The sequence below is a fragment of the Xenopus laevis genome, chromosome 9_10L, assembly GCF_017654675.1.
Source record: "Xenopus laevis strain J_2021 chromosome 9_10L, Xenopus_laevis_v10.1, whole genome shotgun sequence".
Taxonomy (NCBI): Eukaryota; Metazoa; Chordata; class Amphibia; order Anura; family Pipidae; genus Xenopus; species Xenopus laevis.
In genome coordinates this window covers 2,551,148-2,568,433 of record NC_054387.1, presented here as the reverse complement: position 1 = coordinate 2,568,433, position 17,286 = coordinate 2,551,148, and the positions used below count along the sequence as shown (strand labels likewise).

At 41.7% G+C, this 17,286-nt stretch overlaps 1 protein-coding gene across 2 annotated transcripts; it reads right to left on the bottom strand.

The window, feature by feature from the left end:
- Nucleotides 1-1,117: 1,117 nt before the first annotated feature.
- LOC108700789 (plexin domain-containing protein 1) lies at nucleotides 1,118-16,540 on the bottom strand. 2 transcript variants are annotated; one of them, XM_041576479.1, is made up of 14 exons: nucleotides 16,275-16,540; nucleotides 12,162-12,313; nucleotides 10,225-10,368; nucleotides 9,183-9,252; nucleotides 8,434-8,556; nucleotides 8,201-8,319; nucleotides 7,573-7,672; nucleotides 6,533-6,628; nucleotides 5,213-5,294; nucleotides 4,117-4,177; nucleotides 3,900-4,032; nucleotides 3,226-3,258; nucleotides 2,948-3,153; nucleotides 1,118-2,298 (listed from the first exon to the last, which is right to left on the bottom strand). In XM_041576479.1, exons 1-14 carry the CDS (start codon nucleotides 16,357-16,359, stop codon nucleotides 2,182-2,184), a joined length of 1,521 nt encoding a protein of 506 aa, XP_041432413.1. In that variant the 5' UTR covers nucleotides 16,360-16,540; the 3' UTR covers nucleotides 1,118-2,181. The 2 variants fall into 2 exon arrangements, with proteins under 2 accessions (XP_041432413.1, XP_041432415.1); XM_041576481.1 differs by having other exon boundaries at nucleotides 2,996-3,153; nucleotides 16,275-16,538.
- Nucleotides 16,541-17,286: the final 746 nt, after the last annotated feature.

The following is a 17,286-nucleotide window of genomic DNA, read 5'->3' as shown; positions in this document are numbered from 1 at the left end:
CTTGTCTCGTGACTGCTAAATTCCGACATGTTAAAGCCCACCAGCTTGAAAACAACCTCACTGTGTGACTAATGGACTTTATATCGTTTTAAACTTTATTGCCTGCTAGCAGTCAACGTAAGTGGGGCAATGGAACTTTTTCAAGGTTAATGCTCATTATCAGCAGCGTTCACCATATACACTTACCTGTTCCAATATGAACTAGTGCCTGATGCTCCTCTCTCCGGGAACTGCAAGAAGAAATCTATTAAATCCACTTGGGCTAATGACCCTTGGCCAGTGTCTAAATGAATGCTGACCATTTTAATAATCCTCCATTCCAGGTCAATCCTCCAACCAGTGGCTTGTGAGCAAAGTGCTGCTCTCCACTCCCATTGATATTGTGCCCAGTGGCCTCATAGTAAATATGGAATTCCTGATTTAAATTAAAGTGTAGGAGGCATGAAGTTGAAGGTTTCCTCCAACAAAGCCTCCTGAAGGCTAGCAACCAACATGGGGTCACCAATAAGCCTATCACAGCCCTTATTTGCTATCCCCAAGGAATTTTGTCTTGCTTATGTGGCTCCCAGTTTTTATATTTGAGTGTGGCTCAGGGGTAAAAGGTTGTGGATCCCTGGTCTATATCAATAATAATGTCTCTTAAAAGACCAATGGTGGATGGCAGTTGAGATGCACCATAGAGCATTTAGGTTGCTTCCATTTTATGGAGATTTAGAAATATAAATTAGGGTTCTGCCCTATGTAGCGTACCCCCAGAGAGGTTACCTGCAGAAATGCTCTGAATTGTTATGAATACACAGCAGTTGGTCTCCTAAATCCTCATTATCCTCCACCTATGGTCTCCAGGCACCTTCTTGGGAAGCCAATTTGGGTGCTAGCTTAATAAAACTGAACTAAATAATCTACATGGTCTCAGAGGCTTCATGATATGAGGCATGGCATTGTTGTTTCATCTAGAAATAAAAAAAAAGGAACCAGTATTTCAGCTTCAATATTAATAAATAGAAATGTAGAAGTCAAAAACACTTTCTGAGCAGAATAACCAACGCCTGTGTGTTTTACTGAACATTTACAGAAAGACAAAACAACAACAGATCCTGTTAATAAATTGGGTATATTGGGTGTAAAGCCGAACACTTTATTCTGTATCGATGAAATATTTGCCTGTTTGTGAAAATGCAGCCAATGTAGTTTAAGATTACAGGTATGGGGTCCCTTATCCAGAAAGCTCCGAATTACAGGAAGACACCATTTTAATCAAATCATTCCAATTTTTACAAATGATTTCCTTTTTCTGTGTAATAATAAAACAGTCGCTTGAACTTGACCCCAACTAAGATATAATTAATCCTTATTGGAGGCAAAACCAGCCTATTGGGTCATATTTAAATGATATTTTAGTAGACTTAAAGGTATGGAGATACAAATACCTTATCCAGAAAACCCCAGGTCTCAAACATTCTGGATAAAAGGTCCCATACCTTTACTTTTCTGAAGACCCTTGTTGTGTCATTGAGGTTCTCTAAGATATCTGAAGCTATGGTGCTGACTGATGTTGAAATGCAGCTGAAGTCAGGACTCAAGCTCGGGAAAACTATTTGGCAGATGGCTGTTGTTGCAGCGCAGTTTACTCAGGCCTCTCTAGCCTACGTGTAATGTTTGGCAGGCTGCTGCTGTTGTTGAAATTCAGTTCAGTCTGGGCTCTGTAGGCCCTAGATACAGCTGGCCTTCAAACTACTATTATTAAAATGCAGTCAAGGCTCTAATGCTTGAACTGTGGTGCTCTCATCCCCAGTATGGTTTCCAGGTCCATAATGATGAAATAAAATGTCTCCTGGCATGTCACGGGTACTTGTTGATGATTGCTGTTGTCCATGTGTTGGACATTGTAGTTCTTAAATGGTGTAGAATAATAAGCAGGTTTAATGTTGACTTTTTACAGATGTGTTCTTGAGATGCCTTCACGTCACTGAAGGTGGAGTGAACTTCCCTGTAGTGCTATAGTTCACATCAACTTTCCTCCAGTGGAAACGGGGAGTGGAACAGTTCAGGCCTGAGTGTGGCCCAGGATAAGAATGAAATGATGGGTCTGCTTGTGTCGTTGAGTTCACTGCAGGGATTTGGTGAGATTTCCTTAGTGGGGGGGACCTGCCTCCCATCCGGAATGCAGTTTCAATTCTCTTATGGCTCTATTTCCATAAAGTTGTCCTTCTCAAGTCCTGGTGAGGGTTCCACCTCCCTATATATAGCCGGGCTGTGATTTTGGAACTTCATTGTAGCCCACTGGTGGGGACGATACTGCAAAGAAAATGTGAGTCATCACCAAGAACACGCTGTTTCTTAAAACATTTGTAGTCGAAAACAACCTTAAAAAACTATTTTAGGTCATGACAAGTAAAATGTTTTGCTGTTGCAAGGGAAGAAACTTATGAGACGGGTGTTTTTTTTTTTTTACGTTTTTATAGATGGAGTTATGAAGTGGAACCTTATCTCTGGAATGTAAAGCCTTCCATACACTTAAAGATCTGGATCATTGCCCGATTTTTAGCGAGGTCTCCGAAAGAGCAGATCTGGGTCTGATTTGGCCACCCATGCTCAGGGCCATATTGGGTTGATCTGATGAGATCATATACTGGGGCCTACACAAGCCAATGTGGCATGCACAATTTTATCCAATGTGCCTCTTAGATACTCCACTCACATTGTCCTCATTGATGATTCCTACTGGCAAGATGCATTGTAAAGGTGACACTTGATAGGTCAGAGCTGATGTGTGACTGGTCATGTGACCAGTGTGTTGTTGATTCCTAGTGCAGACCTATGGGGTATTTATCACCAAAGACACTATAGTTAATGGCACTGGAGAGCACACAATGACACACGTCAGCTGTGATACATAGAAGTCATGCCCCTGTGCCAAGTGCTTGTGCAGCATTTTTGAATTTACCTCCCCTTTGTGTCTCGGAAGAGTCTTCCATTGCCATGTTGTTCTCACCTGGGCACAGCAACGTCGCCCTTGTTTGCCTGAGTGACGGCTGATGTAAATCACAGCCAGAATGATAACGGCGATGAGCAACACGGCCAGTACAATACCCACTATTGTCCCTGAATGTACGGTGGAGGCTGGATGCATGGAGAGCTCCGGTCGCTCATCTGGAATAAGAAACCTGTGTTTAATTGTCTGTACTAACAAGATCCATCCCAGCCCAAGTCCTACAAACTCACCTTCTCCTAGACAAAGAGTCAATTTAGTGTCATCTGCAAAAGAAGAAATCAATCACTGAAGGTTTGGGTCTACAACAACCAAACAACAGAATACATTCCAGGCAGCGGCTAATGCTGTAGTACACAGAGTATGTTGCTGAGACCCTCATACGATGAGTAGGTCTGTAACTAGGGTTAGGCAGAAGAAGCATGTGCCTAGGGTGCAACAGTAGAGTGCTAGGCACGTACCTCCTTTATCTGCATACCCCTAGTCTTGGCCCTCAAGTTCTGTGGACTGTCCACCACCCAAACCCCTGCTCGTCAGGGGATAAGGCTGGTGTTGCCTAAGGCACTTGCCCACCTTGGCCCGGCCCTACTCCCCAATGGATAATCCAATTGATGGCCTTGGATCCAACAACTGGATCAGCTTTATTTGACTTGAATCTGGCCGTGTATGGCCACCTTCGTCTAATTTGTCTTTTTACTATATTTTAAAATACCACCGTTTAGATCTTCTGTTATTCTTTACTTCTAAAGGAGCAATCACAATATCTGAAGCTAAAAACATCTGAATTAGAACACATGCCCCCCTTCTAAAAAGAAAAGGCATTACAAACTTTAATGGAGAGCCATCTATGGGTAGCCTCAGCAAACAAAAATATCACTCCTCTCCCCTGAATCCCCTCTCTGCCTACCTTCAGTGGTAAGAACCTCAGAAAAAGTAGAGGGTGTTGGAGTCCATTGCTCCCCTTCTGAGGAGGTGGGTGGAGGGGACGCATTGGTCGGAGTATAAGGGTCCGGAAAGACCTCACATGATGTGGACTGGGACTTGCGGGAAATAATGAAAAACAAAACATTATTCTGAGTCATCATGTCAATAAAGAAGAAAATGAAGACTTGGCTAGTCCTCACCTGCTGAGCACAATCGTATGTGAGCCAGTCCTGTCGGTACCGATCAAATCCACTAGAACATCTGCACATAAAGAATTAACAGGCGCTGAAACCAATTAGTGATTAGTCAGCCAGAATATGAGTAATAGGGGGTGGCATTAACATTTGGATCTAATATTTGAGGCTCTCTCCCTTTTCTTAGAATTTGTAGGTTATAAGTAACTTCAAAGGAACAAGAGCTCATCCCAGGTATAAAAAAAAACTTATTCCCATGGAAATCACTTGAATCAGTGGCATAAATCTTATTCTCCCTGAAAGTCTGGAAAGAGACATTCCTCCAGCAAGTCTTCTTCTCCTTCCACCCACCACTGCCAAAGCCATTATGTCTCTGAAATCTTCTTCTGCTTGTTCGTTTTCTTGTCATCCCTCTCCCACAAGTGGGTTTCAGGATATCTCACTGCCCAAAACACACAGACATTTTCTTGATATGAACCTTTACTGTTCGTCTATCCAACTGGGATTTTCTCCAAAATGTCCACCTTTTTCCCAATCCACTTACATCTCTTACCACTGCCCATTATTCAGTGTATCACTTATGAATCCTCCCTTTCATATCACTTTAGTCAGTTGCATCTCCATACATCTCAGCCCTTATCTCTCCATACGTTTGTCTCTTCTCTGATCTTCTCATAATGATGGATTTGTGGTTCCTCGTACTTCCATCCTTCCCTCACACCTAATAGATCTGGAATTCCTTTTCACCTGCATCAGAACAGGTTCCCAATTAGATAGATGAAATGCAGGACTGTTCATCTGGAGGTTCATGGGCTTGATGTGTCCTTCTAAGGTATTTTTAAGGCCTCCAACTTGTACATCATTCTTTCCCGAAAATCCAGTCCATAAAATCGGGTATTTCATACAATCTGCCCACAACATCAAAGAAATTGGAGATCTCTATATTGGAGATCATGGTGGTAAAATGTTACACCTCCTCTTCCCTAGTGTGGAGCTCCTAATGGAACTATACCAACATTCATTCAGGTGTAATTTTAATAGCCCTGCCTACGAAGGTGTTCCATGACCATATAGTTGTTTGGATAAGGAAGGAATGACTTACCGGTTCAATACATGGCACCAACTGCAGTTGAAACTTGGCACAGAGCTCACACATTGCTCACAAGAGGTCTGCTGCAGGCAAGCTGTAAGAGGGATAAAACATCATTAAACATTTATCTCTGATCATAGAATTATTCCTTCATCTGCTTTGTACTCAGTAAGACAGTGCATCTAATCATTTTCCTTAGGGAACCCAAATTAATTGGGAACATCAGCAGCATGACCCAAATATTGGTTTAGAACTAGTTTTGCAGTTTGTATTCATTTCTATTATAAAGTAGGAGGCACTTTCAACTATTTGCAGGGTCGGGCTGGTCTGGTGGGACACTGGGAAAAAACCGGATGGGCTACAACCCCAATCTGCTTCCCACCAGCCCAGGTCCGCTCCTTGTTGGGATCTGAAGGTGCTCCCCCAGATCACAGCTGCTTGTAAGGAGGAGGGAAGAAGTAAAATGTACATGGTGCCAGGAGGGGGCGTGCTGGAGATCATGGGCAGGAGTTTGTGAGGGGTTGGTGGTAGTAGTTGACCCTTGAGATGGCAGCCCTGGTGGGCCTCAGTCCAACACTGTCATGACCCAACCTAAACAGCACCAGTACTGTTTTCGCATCCCTATCCAAAAGTTTATATAATTCCAAGTTTATATAATTCCAAGTTTAAATAATTCAGTTACTTCTGGTTTGTGTGGGCCCCACATGGTGGACTATACTTCCTTTCTGAGAATTTACAGAACTAAACATAAGAATTCCACCTTGAGGCTTTACAGGAACAAAACCATCACAAAACGTCATATAAAAATGCAATTTATCCAGACTATTTCTAAGAGGCCGTCATTTTCGTAAACAAAGTCTCATTCTTCGAGTGGGTTGGGCCCCTGATTGTTTGCATAGACTTTGACAACTGGCAATAACATCATGTCCAGGTCTTCATGAAACTTGTGAAATAGACATAAAGCCTGTTCAAACCACAGCTACCGCAGCATTTCGATTTGGCTTGGCTTGGACTTTTTGCTAGATTTAGCCCAATTTGAACCAATCATCTTATGAGAATAGAGGTGAGAAGTTGTTGTCTACCATGACACCGTGCTCAGATTCAGATATTTCAATTCATACTTGAATGGGGTTTGGTATTTGACGGCATCTTTTGCAAGGAATTTGGCTAAAAAATTATACACTTTGTGTTTCTAACTTGAACCAGTGTGACTTTAGACCCTAGTTTTATGGAAAGCCTATGGCTGTTGGGGTTGTAATAGTTCAACAAGGGATTGAACAGGCAACCCGGATATGCATCCCGTCTAATGTGATTTCCAGTGCTTTCTATTACTTGGCACAGGGATGAATTCCACGGCAGTCTGGCTACGGATCCTGCTAAGGTCCAGCTGCACCTTGTGATACTCATAAATGGCTCTTCTTCTGGATTCTGTGAACAGGAGACAGAGATTAATAGAGATGAACTCATTTACAGATCATCAGTAGAACAAATACAAATCTTCAAACGCACATACTCTACTCCCTACTTCCTACAAACATTTATCTGTTGTCTTCTGCTCTGCCAATTGTTTTGCCACCGTAAAATATTATACTTCTCTATTTACTTTCATATTAATATTTGGTCAATTACTACAGTCTTTTGAGCACCTAGGAGTAAGAGTCCAGTCTTTTCATTCATGTTTTTTTAAGATTTTAAGACATTTTTGAGGTTCATAATTCACTATGCTAGTGGGAGAAGCTCTTAACCGATGGTGACTTCTCTTAACTATTTACCATATAGAAAGTATCGTAATCTTTTTCAAGCAGAACGGTGGATTTACCAAAGTTTTGAGAGGTAAGGTTCCTGAGCGCTTACATTTTTTCATTTGGAAAATGATAATTATTTAACAATTTCCCGTTTGTCTCAGTCTTTGAAAAGCAAGCCGGTAAGTCTGAGAGTCAAATTTGGTTTCAAATTGATAATGTTTTCTTTATTTCATTGTCCTTTCTGTGGTTAAAGGATAAGTGAGCCTTTTTATTTTAAAATCCATAAAATGAGTATAAACAGCCCCAAACATGATACAACCTTTCTCCTGAGGCTGATGTCTGAGACATAAGGGATTTTTAAAATAAAATGTTTTTTATTCTTTAAGGGGATCAAGAAGACCACAAAGCATATCAAAACAAGAACCTTCCAAGAAGGGTTCACCTATGTAAAGATCTCCATAGAGAATTAAAATCCCATTTGAGATATTCAGTAACTTCAACAGTCTGACTCTAATGGGCAATGTATTGTTTAATAAATGTCCATCAAGAACCCAACTTGGAAGTAAAGGGCCATTCCTCTCCATATTTGCTTAACTATTTGACCCATTTTGATTTTCCATTCCCTACCTGGAACATCGGGGCTACTGTTCAATAACATAAAAGCATCGGAAAGACCAGCTTTCACTGGGTGCTGAGCGGAGCTAATGTTCTGGACCGGCAGAGGGATCTAAACAAGGAGCAAAAGTCCCATTATTTCTATGGCTTAAATGTTTAGCACAAGCATCTAATGACACAGCACATTATACAGTTCTTATTTGTGCCTGGAAGCAGTGATTTTCTAATGAGGAGGTAGAATAAATTGCTCTATGTTTGTAATATAATCTCATTTAAGGAGTGGGCTGCATGGATCCCTTATAAAACATTATCTCTCCACTAAAAGGCCTCAGTGTGAAAAGGCTATAAATCTCCTTGACTTTATGAATGGCAGACGGTGGAGCCAGTTGTAGTGGTGGAGAACAGCTCCTGGTACGAGGGGGTTGGTGGCAAAGGCAGCGCCAGTATCCGGCCCTGGTGAGTAATGTGCAACTACGTGAACAGCCTCATTCCTTGGCGCCAGGGATGACAGCAAACTCATTTATTGCATTGTAAAAAGGCTTAGAATTCTGACTGGTGTGGGGCATGGAAAGTTTTTTGGCACGGACAAGAAGCAATAGCTTTGTGATGGGAATGGCCCTACCATTGCTCAGACACCCACCTCCTTGTACCCAAACACAATGCGGCCATCTTTATGCAGGGCAGTCTGGAATGTGAATCCTCCGGCGTCCTCCTTCTCATGTAGAGGGACCTTGTCCCACTGAACAACGAACGACGTGCCTGTGGGTCACATTCATGGACAAGTTTGCTTTGTATGTGATCATTCCATTGATTGCATGCGTGTATATACCATATAGACGTTATGCATACGTGATTCTATATAGCAATATGTACCGTTGTCTCTGTAGCTGATTGTAGAATTCTTGGAGTAACTGGGGTTAAAGTTGGCCATTAAGGGGGCCACGTACTGCGTTGCTGTCAGCATGCGATGAAGAACATCCCCCATGAAGATAAACCCTGTGTGGGACACGTTAAAATCCTAATTATTTCAAAATCATGATGAAAAAAACAAAGACATTTCTGAAGTCAAGGATCTAACTAGCCGTACTGGCCTGACCTCCAGAACCTCTAATAATTATATGCAGGCAGTGCCAAATAGTATACATATGATAAAAATAAGAAAGGGTTGATGAAAAGTATCCTACATAGGAGCTCACTATGGCCTGGGCCCACCAAGAATCGTATGGCAGGTCCATTTGACCCTGACTATGGCATATTTAATTCAAATGTATAAAAAGTTGGAGAGCAACATAAACATGTATAAAGTTCCTGGGGAGGCTAAATATGTAATTGACTGTTGGTAGCCCCTATGTGGCCGGCAGCCTACAGGAGGCTCTGTTTGACAGTACATCTGGTTTTTATACAACCAAAACTTGCCTCCAAGCCTGGAATTGAAAAATAAGCACCTGCTATGAGGCCACTAACAGCAACATTCAGGGGTTTGGGAGGAACTGGTTGGAGATCCCAAAGCATTGACCCACTGTAGACTTCAAAGGGCAAACCAGGTGACATTTTTTAATAATTATCAATAATGGTGATATGGCCCTTAAGGACTCACCCCCCCCCCCAGCTTTCAGACTTACCTCCTGTGGCTACTGTGACCTGACGTAACGGATGTCCATAGAACGGGAAATCGAAGGATAGGATCAGTCTCTGTAAGTAAAGTAGAGAAAGGGGGTCATAAAATAGAGAAGGCAAAGGATAATAGTGAGCATGTAAAATGAGGGGAAGACATTCTGGGTGATACAGTAAAGTGCACTGTATAAATCCAGACAAGAAAGAAGAATATACAAGAGGAAACTGAAGAAGAGGTTGGAAGGAAGGTTGAGCTCCAGATGTCATGAAGACAAAGGAGAAGATAGAAAAGGAGAGAGCATGAGGAAGCTAGAAGGGAAAACATTATATAAGACCTTACATATTATACATTATATAAAAGCACAGGAATTAGTCTACAAAAAGAGGCACAGGAAACCTCTTTCTTTATAAACCATGGAAATGTAGTCATTTAAGAATTAGGAAACCTCATCCTGGCCTCATAACACATAGAAGTGACAGAACCGAGAAGGAAAATACCAGTCACAACATAACCAGAACATGCCAAAGGGTCAGATTCTCTTAATTCCCAAGCAACAAACAACACTGACTTCCAAAATGCTGCAATTGAGCAATAAAAAAAACCTTCAGCCCATCAGAACTGAAAGAATCCCTGGCCCAGGGGTCGGTCTCATAGGAAAAAAACATAAAACAACCTCATCCCAAGTCAACCGGTGATCAATAAAACAAACTCTTCCTGGGGAACTTACATCACAAAATGCCTTTGGAATGTAACAGCAGATCATACGCCCTGTCCTTTTTAATTATCAACATCTAAAGAAGAACCATGCCAGAGCCACGGCCTGACTTAGAGGTTCTACCACATGCTCCAATAAAAAGCCTCTCCTACATGTTTCCATTTCTGCTCCAGGAGATGCTTTGTTGGCACATAGAGTTCATGAATTTAATAGGCTGGCCCATAGGATGCCTCATGTCAACACTCTGGTCATTTGAGGACACATAGACTGATTCAATGATAAGGTTTGGTCTTTAAGGGGGTCATTCTCTCTCCCAGCACAGAGGAGGTCTCACCGAAGCTTGCCTGTGTGTGTTGGAGAGGATGCTGTGCACTCTGGTCTTATTGCCCTTCTCCCGATGTAAATCAACCCACAACTCCGTACCACCATGCTCCGACGGGCCAAACACCCTAGATGTGTAGTAACTGTAACTGTCCTCCTGTAGATGAGACAAAAAAAGGTCCATTATTGAAGGATGAGTAAATATCTCTCTTCCCTTTTAAGAATTCACCCAGTGTACCCATGTTTTTTCCATCAAGTTATTATTCTTATTATTAGTATCTCTTTAGACAATGATATAACCTCAGTCAACATGGTGGAAGAGCGAGCAACACAGTTGACTGTGGGCGATGAAAATACTGCAGGGAGGCAATCACCGTCCCATCAGTCTCCATGTTGACATGAATATGGATCCATATCACTTTCTAAAGCCTGTTGATAAGGGGAAAAAAGTATACTTTTATAAAGAGCTTCTTTTAAGTAGATTTAAGGTATGGTCATTCAAAGTAGGGAAAGATTCCTTATCCAGAAAACCTCAGCTCCCAAGCATTCCAGATTTATCATAACAGAAGAACATATCCAAGATCTGGTATATCATTGGACCCAAGAACATGGATTTCTATGGTACTATGATAAAGAGTCTATTCTTAGTGAATTTATTTACTTCTTTGTCTACTCTGCTACCTCCAATGTGTCCTTAAAGGGCAGAATTACCCACATTTTGTCTCTCTGTCTTCTTTAAACTAGACCTTGAAGAAGCAATAAGGAAACAAATGTGGGGCCGGTCCATACAAGAGCCGGGACAAGCTCTCCTGTTATACTTAAGGACAAATAAACCCTGGTTCCGATGGAAGCCTTCGGGAGAATAATTCCAAGTGAGTATGATGTCCTAATCACCATCAGCTCATAACACATTCATGTCTGAGGTCACAGAAACAATGGAAATGTAACATAAATCTGAAAACGCTCACCCAATCTTTTTTTTCCTTACATCAGTGTTTTTCCCATAAATGGAGACATTTAGGTTTCCAGAACATCTTTGCTTACCTTAGTTAATGCTTAGTAGTAATATGTCTTGCCGAGTGATGAGTGTTTTGTCCACAAGGCAAAACTCGCCGCTAGGAAATGGTTATTCAAATGCCTCGTTCTCCAACAAAAATATTTGTTGGCAAGAGACAATAACAATGGCAATATGAGATATATCAACTTGATACAATGAAGCTGAAGAGCAAAAGTCCGTTTTAGAAAGGGGAACTTTTATTTTTAATGATGGAGCACCACTACATCTTTACCTATGGTAGACACCAGTGGTCCTCTTGAAGCCATTGGATTGGGGTTAAAAGTACATTTCCATACCTGCATATCTTGGGAAAGGTTCCAGACTGAAATATCAAATAGACCCTGCCATTATAGGTACACTGAGGTCCAATCGCCCAATAAATAGTGTGTACTAGTCTGGAGATTTAGAGCCTGGAGTAGCTTATCTCTGTCTGACACCACAAGATGCTCATCATTCATGAGGACTTCCTTTCATCTAGTATCATCTAGATGAAAGGAAATCTAGGGTCATCTAGACCCGATGGCTTGGAGGAAAACTCTTGCAGTTCCAGTATTTAAAAAAGGGCTTATGGCCACAACCTGACAATGATAGGCCTGGAAGTTGGGGAGGTATTTGAAGGTTTGTTAAGAGATTAAATGAATCTTATGTTCTGAAGGACACAAGGAACGTCTTCTGAAGAAGTGAGATGGGTTTTACAGTGAGAGCTGAGAGATGGTTGATATATTAGAAGGAAATAGAAAGCTGCTTAATGGTTTAGTTATAAGAATTCTTTATGGAAGTCCTTGGAATTAACAAGACGTTAAGGGGCTGACCAGTCGGAGACTGAAGATGTTCTTCAAAAGGTTTTTATGGGCTTTAGCCAAAATTCATCCAAAAAAATCCCATATACTCACTACAACTTGGGTCTGGTTATCTGGCAGGGTGTCAATAGACAGGCTGTCCCCTCCCATGTCCTGACTGACGTGGGTGCCATTGTGTCCCTTGATGTCACGCTGCGACCTCAGAAAGTGCCTGTCCCATCGTCTTTGCCTAAGGGCAACTGGACCTGAAAATATTCTACAGTCAATAATGCCTCCGATTCGCACTGTTTATTGGCCCATATCCCTTTAATTCTCTGCAGCTTGCCGAATTCGTTTTTATTTGTGTTCCCAGCTCTCCAAGTTGCGATTCAATCCTGGTTGCTAGGATCCAATTCACCCTAGCAACCAGGCAGCGGTTCGAGTGACAACTTGGAAAACGAAAACGGAGAGGATGCAGAAAGTAGAAAGTGATACAAGATATTAAACTACTCTTAGAAGTAAAATGTGTGGGGGTCAGAAACAACCGTCAAGCATTTTACATTTACAATAAAGAAATTTAAAAACAAAGACCAAATATCATATCAATATGTTCATTTTAAAGGGATACTGTCATGGGAAAAAATTTTTTCAAAATGAATCAGTTAATAGTGCTGCTCCAGCAGAATTCTGCACTGAAATCCATTTCTCAAAAGAGCAAACAGATATTTTTATATTCAATTTTGAAATCTGACATGGGGCTAGACATATTGTCAATTTCCCAGCTGCCTCCAGTCATGTGACTTGTGCTCTGATAAACTTAAATCACTCTTTACTGCTGTACTGCAAATTGAATATAACATAATCTGTTTGCCCTTCTGCTTCATTGTTTCAGTAGTCAGAACCGCCAGTGCAGAGCCTAGCAATTACATTCACAAATGACTCACGGACACGTCCACATAAATATAAATATTTGATCGGACTGATATTTTCTTTTCGGTGGGAGGTTGATATCCCCTTGGAAACATAGGGTGCGCCTAATTTTGGGTCGAGAAGATTGTGCGGGGGGGATAGACGCAGTGCAGAAGAATATCTATCCAAAATGACTTTGCGGATCCTGTTCCAAAATAAAAAATAAATCCCATTTGCATAATATCAGCAATGGGAGAAATTGAATTTGTAGAAAAACTAAAAAACCCCACATCCCATCGGTCCCACTCGCTCCGGAGGGTAATTAGGTGAGCGGTGATGTCATCAATCATCTCAGACTAATTACTGTTACTATAAATACTGCAAGTTCTGCATCACCCGTCCCATATGCCAACCTGTACCCGCAGGGCCCACAACATTCACCCACGGCAACAGGAACTATTTCTGCTTCTTTTTTACATTGAAACCAATGTTTGTCACTGATTGGCCATAATGTGCTGCCATTACTGGGGGGACACAGGGAACTCTGCCGGGGGTCCTAAGTATCTCCTAAGGGAGTTAAAGGATAAGTAAACCTTTAAAATAAGAGAAGGTTAAATTCTATGCAATTTTAAATTTTAAATAGCTCTGAGAGCAGGGGACTTAATGCCTCATTCACATGTATGGGAACAGCTGCACTCAACCACCGGGCAGTTGTCACCAGCTACACCTGTAGCAAAATAAATAGGCCTTTGGTCTGTGTCTTAGGCTTACAGATCAGGAAGAGTTCATTATACGGGATATTGAACTAAGGGCATCCCTACCTGTCCTCAGAATGGCTCCTTTTTTGTTCTTTTGGTAGAGGTTGGGTTTGGGGTTTGGGGCCAGGTCCTTATACCTTATAGATGAGGGGACACTGCTTCTGAGCTGGTCATTTGGGTGGTGAGTAGCTGTGGGGTAGGATGGAGTTTAGTAGCTGTGGGGTTAGAGTGGTAGTGAGTAGCTGTGGGTTAGGGTGGAGGTGAGTAGCTGTGGGGTTAGAGTGGTAGTGAGTAGTTGTGTGTTAGAGTGGTAGTGAGTAGCTGTAGGGTTAGAGTGGTAGTGAGTAGTTGTGGGTTAGAGTGGTAGTGAGTAGTTGTGGGTTAGGGTGGAGGTGAGTAGCTGTGGGGTTAGAGTGGTAGTGAGTAGTTGTAGGTTAGAGTGGTAGTGAGTAGTTGTAGGTTAGAGTGGAAGTGAGTAGTTGTGGGTTAGGGTGGTAGTGAGTAGCTGTGGGTTAGGGTGGTAGTGAGTAGCTGTGGGGTTAGGGTGGTGGGTGGAAGACAAGGGACAGTCTGGCCTAGGGGCATAAAGGTTTTCAACCAGTTGTGCATTTCCACCCTGAGATTATCTACTAGAAACAATGGTTACTACTACTTATACTACTACTACTACTACTACTACTAATAATTATTTCTCTGAGCCCACCAGTGACCTAAGCACTATGGCAGCTAGAGACACATAAGTACAAATACTATTTACATATACAGACACATATACATTATATACAGACACATATACACTATACACATACACATTAGATACAGATACAGTATCCTGAGTAATTGAGGGCAGATGTGCGGGGAGCTTGCACTTTATATGGATCTGTGCCCTGAGATACAAATCAGATATAGTCACATGACTTTGTTGTTTCTCCTCATTATCGGGGGCATTTGAGGTTATCCTGGTCGTTTATTATAGATCTGGCAAAACTGCTCCATAGGGAAAGTCTGTTTTGGAGTTTAAGGGAAAACATTCCGTATGTGTATAATGTGTATAATGTGTAGGTGTATAATGTGTAGGTGTATAATGTATAGGTGTATAATGTATAGGTGTATAATGTATAGGTGTATAATGTGTATAATGTATAATGTGTATAATGTATAGGTGTATAATATCTAGCTGTATAATGTATAATGTATAGGTGTATAATGTATAGGTGTATAATGTATAGGTGTATAATGTATAATGTGTATAATGTATAGGTGTATAATGTCTAGTTGTATAATGTGTATAATGTATAATGTATAGGTGTATAATGTATAGGTGTATAATGTATAGGTGTATAATGTGTAATGTGTATAATGTATAGGTGTATAATGTCTAGGTGTATAATGTATAGGTGTATAATGTATAGGTGTATAATGTGTATAATGTATAGGTGTATAATAATGAGAGGCAGTAATGAAACAACAATGTGGACCCCAAAAGGGCAAATGGGGGGTCCAGAGCCAAGGAGAAATCTCATAGACAGGTATTAGTGAAATCTGGGCTCGGTCCCTCCTTTCACATGAAAGTGCCGGAGTGTTGCATGCTGGGAGCTGGGGTGCACGTGGGAATCTGGGCCATAGTGACAGGTAACTGCCCAAATTAAACTCTCTCTGGTGTATGGGGGGGGGGGGGCAGTGCAAGGGAGGGTCGGGTTGGGAAAGTATAAAACTGCTCCCTAAATAATGACTTCAATTAATCAAGTCTTACCCCAGGCAGCAATGATACATCTACACAGCATTTAATTTATATATATATATATTTGGCTTTATGTATGTGTTAAAGGTTTCAAATAGGGGTCGCCGACCCTGTCTAAAAAAACCAATCACTCTGTAAGGCTACAAATGTATTGTTATTGTTACTTTTTATTCCTCATCTTTCTATTCAGGCCCCTCCTATTCATATTCCAGTCTCTTATTCAAATGAGTGCATGGTTGCTAGGGTTAATTGGACCCTAGCAACCAGACGGCTGAAATTACAAACTAGAGAGCTGCTGAATAAAAACAAATAATAAAAAATTAAAACCAATTGCAAATTGTCTCAGAATATCCCTCTCTACATCATAATAGCTAACTTATTAACTCAAATGAGAGCAACCTCTTTAAAGGGGAAAGTAAACCCACAAGTGGAATTCTGAGCAACTTCCCAATGTACATTCATTACAAAACTGGTTTTAAGCGGTTCGAAAATATAAATTTGCCATGGAAAGCGGCATCTGCCTGTCCCTATCTATTTGTCTGCCCGGGCAGTTCTGACTGTTGAACCAATGTAGGAAAAGTCAGATTCTGCATAATGAACTCTTCCTTATCTGTAAGCCTAAGACACACAGCTGGGTTAGGGTCTGTAGCTGCTCGACAGAGGATCAAGCTTGGGGAATAAACACGCAGAGCCCCCCATTATTAATTCCCACTGCTGATCCATCCACATAGGAGGGTTACAGTCATGTACAGCAGTGACAATTAAATCAATAGAGGCAGAATGAGATAATTACCCCAGGTGAGGGGCAAAGGGACTTACCTGAGTTACGTAAGGGGTCCCAGATCCCGTCTGTCCCCTGTGAGAGTGAGTAAAGGAAGAGTAGAAGGACGCACACCCAACGCATGATCCCCTATCAAGACACTTCTCCAACTACAACTCACTCCTGCACCCCTTGTGCTATAGGCAACTTCCCCGACTCAGAGACCTCCCTTTGGGGGAGGCAGAGGGGCTGTTTTTAGAAAAAGGGGGATATGTCCTGTTCCCTCCCTGGGCATCTGAAGGAGGTGAATTCAGCAAAGTGTGGGATGAAGTGTAAGAAAGCAATTAGATTTGCACAAGACACACTGGGGTACTGACAACACTGACATCTAGTGGTTAATCTCTGTCATTACACCTGCTGTTCTCTTATTAACCCTTCCCTTCTCCAGCTGCTGCTCTGCCTTTATTCTTTCTGCTTTGTGCCTTTAATGGGATCAATGCATTGCACATGGGGAGATTTGTAGCTCTAGGTGCAGGCGACTAAAGGCCCCATTCACTTGTCTTGGGCCTACAGATAAGGAGGAGTTCATTATACAGCACGTGGAAAAGTGTCTCTTTTTCCTCTCTGAAGACCCAATGAAGTTGGAGAAGGAGCACTTTCAATGTCACTGTTCTGCACTAGTCAATGAAAGAAATCCTGGTACATGCGATTTGTGTCTTAGTCTTACAGATAAGGAAGAGTTCATTATACAGGATGTTGAACTGTAGCTAAAGTGCCTCTCTTTCCTCCCTGAAGACCCAATGAAGATGGAGAATAAGCACTTTCAGTGTCACTGTTCTGCCCTGATTAGGGAAAGCCTGGGAGCTGGAATTTGTGTCTTAGTCTTACAGATAAGGAAGAGTTCATTATACAGCATGTGGAACTGTAGCTAAAGTGTCTCTTTTTCCTCCCTGAAGACCCAATGAAGCTGTAGAATGAGCACTTTCAATGTCACTGTTCTGCACTAGTCAATGCCTGGGACCTGGGATTCGTGTCTTAGTCTTACAGATAAGGAAGAGTTCATTATACAGG